This window comes from Nipponia nippon, unplaced genomic scaffold, assembly GCF_047370975.1.
Source record: "Nipponia nippon isolate SJK-2023a ecotype South Korea unplaced genomic scaffold, ASM4737097v1 scaffold_27, whole genome shotgun sequence".
Lineage (NCBI taxonomy): Eukaryota > Metazoa > Chordata > Aves > Pelecaniformes > Threskiornithidae > Nipponia > Nipponia nippon.
The window spans coordinates 5,675,742-5,685,232 of NW_028262344.1; the positions used below are offsets into that span (position 1 = coordinate 5,675,742).

Sequence of the window (9,491 nt, forward strand, 5' to 3'; positions counted from 1 at the left end):
GTTAACCTAACTGCCAGGTCCACCTCTAAACCATGTCCCTAAGCACCACATCCACACCTTTTTTGAACACTTCCAGGGACTGTGATTGCACCACTTCCCTGGGCAGCCTGTTCCAATGCCTAACCACTCTCTCCATGAAGAAATTTTCCTAATATCCAACCTAAACCTCCCCTGGCACAACTTGAGGCCATTTCCTCTTGTCCTTTCACTTGGTACTGGGGAGAAGAGACTGATCCCCACGTCGCAACAGCCTCCTTTCAGGCAGTTGTAGAGAGCAATAAGGTCTCCCCTCAGCCTCCTCTTCTCCAGGCTAAACAACCCCAGCTCCCTCAGCCACTCCTCATAAGACTTGTGCTCTAGACCCTTCACCAGCTTCGTTGCCCTTCTCTGGACACGCTCCAGCACCTCGATGTCCTTCTTGTAGTGAGGGGCCCAAAACTGAACACAGTACTCGAGGTGCGGCCTCACCAGTGCCCAGTACAGGGGCACTATCACCTCCCTGGTCCTGCTGGCCACACTATTCCTGATACAAGCCAGGATGCTGTTGGCCTTCTTGGCCACCTGGGCACACTGCTGGCTCATGTTCAGCCGGCTGTCAACCAACACCCCCAGGTCCTTTTCCGCCAGGCAGCTCTCCAGCCACTCCTCCCCAGGCCTCTAGTGTTGCATGGGGTTGTTGCGACCCAAGTGCAGGACTCGGCATTTAGCCTTGTTGAACCTCATACAGTTGGCCCCGGCCCAACGATCCAGCCTGTACTGGTCCCTCTGCAGAGCCTTCCTACCTTCAGGCAGATCAACACTTCCACCCAACTTGGTGTCATCTGCAAACTTACTGAGGGTGCACTCGATCCCCTCATCCAGATCATCAATGAAGATATTGAACAGGACCGGCCCCAACACTGAGCCCCAGGGAACACCACTCGTGACTGGCCGCCAACTGGATTTGACTCCATTCACCACCACTCTCTGGGCCCAGCCGTCCAGCCAGATTTTAACCCAGCGCAGAGTGCACTTATCCAAGCCGTGAGCAGCCAGCTTCTCCAGGAGAATGCTGTGGGAGACAGTGTCAAAGGCCTTACTAAAGTCCAAGTAGACAACATCCACAGCCTTCCCCTCATCCTCCAAGCGGGTCACCTTGTCATAGAAGGAGATCAGGTTGGTCAAGCAGGACCTTCCCTTCATGAGCCCATGCTGGCTGGGCCTGATCCCCTGGTTGTCCCGCACGTGCTGCGTGATGGCACTCAAGATGATCTGCTCCATGACCTTCCCCGGCACCGAGGTCAGGCTGACAGGCCTGTAGTTCCCCGGATCCTCCTTCTGACCCTTCTTGTAGAGGGGCGTCACATTTAGGACAAGAGGAAACAGCCTCAAGCTGCGCCAGGGGAAGTTTCGTTTGGATATTAGGAAAAACGTCTTCACCAAAAGGGTAGTCAGGCACTGGAACAGGCTGCCCAGGGAAGTGGTTGAGTCTCCATCCTTGGAGGTATTTAAAAGACGGGTAGACATGGTGCTTGAGGACATGGTTTAGTGGTGGACTTGGCAGTGATAGGTTAACAGTTGGACTCGATGATCTTAGGGGTCTTTTCCAACCTTAACAATTCTATGATTCTGTGATTCTATGATTCTATGATTAGCTAACTTCCAGTTAGCTGGGACCTCCCTGGTTGACCAGGACTGCTGGTAAATGATGGAAAGTTGAAATTGGCTTGGCTTGTTGGTACTGTTTAGTAAAGGACAGTGGTGCAAAAAGCATGCTGGTCAGCTCACTGCCACAGGAACAGTCGCAGAAAAGAGATAAAAGCAAATGTCGGATTATCTCCCTAATGCTGGATTATCACTCCTAACAAGGTGAATGGCTTGTCTTGGCAAATGGCTTCATAAGAATTGTGGATAGTTTTGAAAGGATCTGTGTGGTCACACTTCAACCGTTGGCTGCTGCAGTTCATGTCAGCAGAGCAAAATATCACACCTCTTACGAATTCTTTTAACGTGCCATTAACCACAGACTAAGATTGCAGTGTAGCTCAGGGGAAAGGTCTGTGAGCGGTGTCAGTCACTCGCAGGGTGAGATCTGTAGCAGGCATAAAGCAATGTAGCCCCAGGGCGCAGCCCACTATCACACAGCACGAGTGGAGACTGCATAACTCTACAATAAACTACATGGCTGACCACTTAAAGCAATGATACCCCTGCAAGAGTAGTCATGCATTGGACAAGACCATATGTGCTCCAGAATGCTATTTAAATCACTGCAGTGAGTGAACAGTTCTGTAAGCAAGGGAGATAACTGTGGTATACAGTATTTACAAATATCTAGGGGAGAAAAAAAAATCAGCAACCCCAATCTCTGTGCAGCATAACTCAACAGAGAGATTCCATGTAAAATAGGATCAGTACAAGGTTTTATCCAAGTGGGATTACACACAAGCACAAAAATAAAACATTCTGTATTCTACATTATATTACAAAGGCAGGCAGTCAATAAATAGGTCAATAAATTATGGGAAGCACAGAAGAGTATGTGTGAAAATAGGTGAAACCAGTTTTAGTTGGTGCATGATAAAGTCTTTTGTGTTCATTCCCATGAAGTGTTAGAGTGATTCTTTCAAAGACCCTTATCACTTCCAGGGAAGATAACTTTCCCTTAAAAGTGTAAAACAGATGCAGGGACAGTACAGTAGGCTCTGGTACAGGCTAAAAGAATCAACGTCACACTTTCCCAAGAATCTGACAAATTTGCAGCTTAGTATAAATAAAGTGACAGGTCTATTGTTTCTCAGCTCTGACACCTTCTTATCACCACGATTTGTTAGAGAAGAGTGGCGGAAACATGGCATGTGACTCCATCATATATAGGTTAAGTGTGGGGGGGGCAATATCTTTATGAATTGACAACTTCAGCACGTACATAAAGGAAAGATCCTCTCTATCTAGCTGGCACGAAGGGGTTTCCTTTTCTGTCTAGTTCTATGCAGACTAAATGCAATACTACTCGGCCGTTTGAATTGGATTACATAGCTGTATTGTATGTAATTTACTGGACTGGGTAGGGGGACTAGCTTGTACCAGTTTATACCAGCTAAGAATTTCAAGGATTCAGGAAATTTACTGCACTTATTTCTGCCACCTAAAGCTCTGGCCCTCTGGCTAATGCAACAAAGCCAGCGCTGCTTTACACAGGGTGCTTTTGTAATAAACATGCACAGGGGGAATTTCTTGCCATTGCACATCAGAGCACTGCACAAGGCTGGCATTGCTCCTGGGCCCATTGCTTTACTAAGAAAGATGGGAAAGGGAATGGTTCCCTTCCGCTCCAGATGCCAAATCATCCCTGCCAGTTACCTTTAACTGAGACAGGGAAAGATTAAAGAAAGGATTAAGAAAAAAGGAAAAAAGTCTAACACCTTGTTGTGCCTTAGTGATTTAGGAGCTTGAGAATTATCGGGACTTAAGATCTACAGAGATAAATTTAAAAAAAAATAATCTGAGCATTGAAAGATCTTTATAAAGATTTTACACAAAACTAAACCACCTAGGTGTGTATTGCCCATAGTTCACCTTTCTTTAACAGCTCTGGAAATCCCTATAGATGCCAATCAACATTTATAAAGTAAAAAAATATGCCTTTATTTCTGTGAATTTGAATGCACCCCTTTGGCACAAAGAGCCCTCCCAAACAATCCAGTGATCTGCTCTATGCCCTGATAGGAAGAGAGACTCGGTCATAATCTGGACAGTGAAGAACAGCAAGAAGCAAGCAATGGAACAAAATATACATTCCCTACAGTCGTACGACTTGCCCATTCCCCGTAACAGGAAACATACAATTATCTGTACATGCCTCATTAAATAACCTTATTAAATAGGAAATCTGAAATGTACAAATTTACAGACTGAATCATTAAATACTTCCCCTGTGCACTCCCCTGTGCATGCGTTCCCTGCTATTATCTGCAGCCACACTCTGATACCACCATGCCTTCGTATTTGAACTTGTAGGTGACCACCCCTGCATCTAAGTAGAGAATAGAGATGGGATCGAGTTTGATGGGCACGCAGCAGGCCTTGGAGGCTTTCTGGGGATTCTTCAGGTGAACCAAAGTCTGGACAATGGCATGTTTCGTTGGTGTGACGTGCTCTGTTAAGGGGTAGGCGCACACTCCGTGGCACTCGTAAGCTTCGTATCCCGCCGGGGCGATGATCCAGGAATCCCAGCCAATCTCCTTGAAATCTATGTAGAGTGGAGTCTTTTTACAGTAGTTGCCTTTTGCATTCCTCCGGATTCGGGCAGTAGAGTCATAAATGATGTTGGAGCGCATCTGGAGCAGTGCCTCCTCACCAGGCTGGCCATGGAAATTGCCAACCTTCAGGTTCTCTAAGTCCAGGAGCTGCTCATGGTCTATCATTTCATTCAGCTCTTGCTTCTCCTCTTTTTTGTCATTGCTTTGGTCATCAGAGAAAACAATCAACAGGGGCACATGCTTAGCCTCAGAGTTGATGTCGATATCGAGTTTCCCCTCTCCATTCTGCTCCTCCCCTTCCCTGCTCTCTATGTGAACTTCCAGCCGATGCGTGGTCAGCCCTGCCCTTCGCCAATGCCTGATGGCTTCGGTGACCTCAAAGCTCTCCCACTCGCTGCTCGTGCCATAGATCTGCCTGGATGCCAGCGCCACTGTCTTTCTCTCTTCTCCTACCCCCATATGGTCATTTTCCAGCACTTCAAAAATGGTGACCTTCCGGTCAAGCCCGTCGTAGAGCATTTGGTCCCGCTCCACCAAGGTGTAGAGCCTCAGCTCTGCCATGGTGATTTCTTCATGGTGAGGGATGGAAACATTGAATAGAAGAGGGTATTTCCGAATTCCTGTAACACCAATAGGGTGGGAAGCCAAGTCTGGAAACAATAAAGATCAAATATTTTAGAAGGGTCAATACATCCAGCAACGCATGCACCGAAGTTCATCTGACATGTTTTGCATTGCTTGGTTTCAGTCGAACAGTTCCAGGAGAGTGTTTTTTCATCATTTCCCAAAACCGTACTTGGAGAAAAGGACAACTTTATTTTAGATGCCTAAGGACAGCAAGATCCCAGACATGCTAAAGACCGTAAACCTGGCTTTATAGATTCTCTTTCTATACCCATACCTTCCAGGGACTTTCTTGTCACCTGGAAGGATTACATATTAAAAATGTGTTGCTTAATACTGAAATACAAATCACTTCTAGGTTGCTGCACAGCAACTATTTAATAAACAAAGAAAAGCATTCATCTGTGTAGGAGAGGAAGGGAAGAAGGATATGGCACTGGAGCGAACATGAGACGGGCAACATATAAGCTGCACATGCAAGAACAGCAGGCTGTATCTGTGTCTGCTTAGTGTTTCTGTGCTAGCAGGTGTTCCCTTCTGCTGAAACATCCCTCAGAAATGGAAAGGGCCAAGCACTAAGGGAGGAAAAGTTGCTTTGGAAGATGTAGAGGCTCCCGGTTAAGAAGAGCAGGCGGTGAACATCCAGCGTGAACCGCCAGTCAACAGAAATCCTGCCACAGACTCAATGGGCTTCAAGTGAGCAGTCAAACAGCTGTACTCAGCCAGGCACTTTTGGCAGCTTTAGTTAATAAAACATATAAGAAGTGCATAATATCTGCTTGTCAGTCAGGCTGTCTGTCCTATCTGCATTGTTTGTTTATACATAGGCAATATACATTTCTTCACACAATGCAGGAATCTTAGCTAATGATTGCGTATTTGTTGCTGAATTACTGTGCTGTCTACTTGTAACTCAGAAGACAGATTAGGACATAGAGACTATGGGTAACCTTTCTGCAAAGGCAAACTACTTGTGACCTATTACTGTCTTCATCTCTGACTTCTCCAATTTTGATATGCTTGTAGAAAAATGACACTGATAAAGCCGCAAGTATTGGTCATGCTCCATCAGTGCACTTAAGCAAGCAGTTAACTTAAGCACTTGACTTGTCCTACTTAATTTCGGTTTTGAGGTTTTGAGGCACCTGCCTTTTTTCTTTTTTTTTTTTTTTTATTTTGCACTTTCATCTGTTCATAAATAAAAAAAAATGAGGGGTGATTCTGCTTGCATTTCCGTACCTGTCAATTGGTAAAGGTGGGAGCTGAATATGCTCTGCACAGTGCCAGGGTAGGAGCAGACCGTGAGCTGAAAGACAGTGCTATTCAAGCTTAGCTATAATCTCCATACTGGAAGTAATCTTTGGGATTTCCTAGACCTTGATATGCTAAAGCAAGTCTGCAGTGATTACACATAATGACAGGGTGGAGAAATGCCACCTGACCATACAGAAGATGAGCACAAGCAATTCACCAGGAGGAAGGGGAAGGCCACAGCATATTTAAGAAGCCAGGTGAGCACTAGCAGGGAATGAGAAGTGTTCATTTCTAAGTCAGGCTGTGACTCTGCTCTCTAGCTAGAAAGTCCATAGGGTGAAATATCTCCTACTGTTACCACTACAGCCCTAGGAGGGTCAGGAAGGGAGATCTGGAGTCCATAGGAAGAGAAAAATTTCCCTTAAGACCTTTATTCAAGTTTTAAGAACTGATTAAAGTCCCATTTACAATGGAGACATTATGGTCTATGCATTAAAACAGAGCTACTTCCAGCCATGCAGCATGTTATATTTCTATAATGTTCTTCCAACAAATATAATAAAGGATTTAATGGATAATAATGAAACTACCATTACTGCCAATTTTCAGTAGGCAGGTGAACAAAAAAATTCCAGGGTATGATCTATTTCTACTGTCCTGATCATTGCAAGTAATTAATTTCTTTATCAAAAGAGCTCTTTAGCATGAAATAGATGGTTCTTAGTTATACAGACTTTCAAGACACATAACAAACATTAATTGCATGGTCCCTCTAGCTGCATGTATTTATGGAGCTGCCTCAACATCAGCAGTCTCATTTCACATCTTGCTGTTTTGGATTGGAAGAGGTGAGAGAAATACTGAAATGACAGAAAGTTAAGCCAAGTTACTCTATGGGGTGCAGAACTTCTGCAGCAACGAAATAGGCATCGAACGTCATGGTTACAGAAAGGCACAGAACTACAAACTGCTACATGCGTCACTGGCAAAAGGTCAGTCTGTACTATTTGCAATACTGCAAACCTGAAAGAATTTCGGTTTTGCCAGTGGAATGATTTCAGATTTACCTCACAAAACCACACTGTATTTTCTTCTTTAGCATACTGTACTTGGCAATTTTTATCCCATTTATTTTTTCTGAATAGTGCAAAATGAGAAAAGAACAACACGCATTCCTGCGTGTGTCTTCATTTATGCTGATGAGCAGTGACAGGCATGGCTGGTCAGATGAGTCACTGTTCACCAGTGGGTGCAACTGTTTTGCCACCAACCCTTCAATAAATTTCTCCACACTGGAGAAAAGAATACATAAAGAAGATTTAAACCACAATGTAGTGCCTCTTCAAACCAGAAACACGTTGCTGGTAAAGAGTGCCTGGGTCTGGCAGAAGGACAGAGCAGAACAGAGCTTTTGGATTCTCTCCTTGCATCTTACTGCGTTGCAAAACTGAAATGACTGGCATGTAGCCTCTCCTTATGGTTCATCATTTTGAAATTGCAAATGTTAGAAAAAAGCAATAATGACTTCTATACTTCATTAATTAGACTAACAAAGGATGAGAGAAGCCCCACGGCAGTTTGAATAGTTGCATGTATCCCCAAGTAGTTAAAATGAATCAAAGCACTTGTATTTGCCAAGTGGAGTAATCAGTATTTGGAAATGATTAGTTGAAAAACATTTTTAACATAAAACCTGTATTGGTACAAATAGGTATTGACAAACTATTGAATGTTAGCACTGAAACGGCATCTTGTCCTTGATGAACTGAGAGGAAATGCTGAAGCAGAAACATACAGGGAAACTATCTACCATCACAATTAGGCTTCTTCAGCTTTGTTTTATTTTTAAATAGGAAATATTCTAGTCCCCCAAAGTAGAACCTAAGGGTTACCCAAAATTCTGTTTCACATATTTCTATGTTTTTGCTGGACTGTGCTCAGATGCCAAAGGAAGAAAACATTACAAATCCCATGAGGATCAATAGTGAGAGGATATTAACAGAAAGCTGTATTTGGTTAAGCTCATAATAGGAAGATATTGCACCTTTGAACAGTGCGTAAAAACATTCCTTGCCTTAATTTCAAATATTACTTAAGGTATCCATTTGAGAAACCAATCAGGTAATTACAAATGATGTGTGTCATTATGGAGATAATGAAAATGACGCACCTAAATTATATTTGGTGCTGCCCAAACATTAAAGAAACATCTTCCCCCTAAACCTAACGGTCTCACAAGCAAAGGACAAGGGATCTATCTCACAAGACGCAGGATCTGGGTAACCCTGGCACATGCAGTGCTAGCTGCCTATTTCCAACGCCATCCTCACTGAAAGGCCTTTTTACCCCCTAGTGCAGTTCATGCTCCATGCCTGGCAAATACATTTCACACTGACTATAAAGACGCTCATCTCTACTTCTCCTACAGATGCACATATCTTACCTTCATTTTTGAAGCTCCTAATAATATTTGCGGATGGCATAGATGTCCTATCAGTGGCAAACCTGTTGTACAGCTCTAGCATGTACTCTGGCGGATCCACCTTGGCTGTTTCATGCAGGGGAATGTCAGAGAGGTTCAACGTCTTCAAAAACTCATTTTTCATATTCTGAAGCAGTGTGTTGAAATCAACACCATCTTGCTCGGAGAGAATCTCGTCGAAAAGAGGCACATCTTCCTCTAAGGAAGAGTGCTCCAAGCTCAGGATGGGACTGCAAGCGGCAAGGTGAACTAAGAGGCAGAGGACAGCCCACAGCTGGAGGACTACAGAATCCATGACTTTGCTCGAGCCTCTAACAACAAGCTCTAGCTCTCGTGTGGGCTAAGTGGCGGTTTTATTCCCTGGGTCATACGTGGCTTGTGTCACAGAGAGATGACAAGTTTGGAAGCTCTTGTCTGGAAACTTGTGATCCGTCCTGTCTGTCTCCCCCTTCCCCCTCCCCAAAACCAGGTCTCGGTAATTGGATATGGCTTGCTCTCTTCTATGGTCGCCTTGCCTCTCTTATCTCGTGTAGCTAAGCTGTTCACCAGATTTGTTGCTATCTCGCAATCCCCTTTCCCTTAATGAGCATTTTGTAAACATTCTGCGCTAGGACTCTTGGAGATAGGACAAGTTTCTCCTCAGAGAGGAACTGCCCTTTCTTTCTGCCTCCTGGTAGTTGACTTCCTTTGCCGCGCATGAACAACTTTCATCCATGCAGATTTCAAGCTAACGTGTAAATTCTACAGAGCCTCTATCCAAACCTATCAATTTCACACCAAGGGCAAATAATAGCTCCCTTAAGGTAACAACTCTGCCCTTTTCAAAACTATTTTAGAGCTGCATTGCATTACATTACATTAGAGCTTTACATTACACTTACAAAGGAACT

The 9,491-nt window shown here is 44.2% G+C and overlaps 1 protein-coding gene across 1 annotated transcript; it reads right to left on the reverse strand.

The window, feature by feature from the left end:
* Positions 1 to 3,947: 3,947 nt before the first annotated feature.
* Positions 3,948 to 8,896, reverse strand: LOC148055092 (bone morphogenetic protein 10-like). Its single transcript, XM_087763101.1, has 2 exons — positions 8,563 to 8,896; positions 3,948 to 4,891 (listed from the first exon to the last, which is right to left on the reverse strand). Exons 1-2 carry the CDS (start codon positions 8,894 to 8,896, stop codon positions 3,948 to 3,950), a joined length of 1,278 nt encoding a protein of 425 aa, XP_087619227.1.
* Positions 8,897 to 9,491: the final 595 nt, after the last annotated feature.

Excerpts from the sequence above, each read along its gene's own strand:
- LOC148055092 (XM_087763101.1), bottom strand. The coding sequence starts at position 8,896 with ATGGATTCTGTAGTCCTCCAGCTGTGGGCTGTCCTCTGCCTCTTAGTT. Across the intron at positions 4,892-8,562 it reads TAGGAGCTTCAAAAATGAAG|ACTTGGCTTCCCACCCTATT; the intron begins GTAAGATATGTG and ends TATTGTTTCCAG.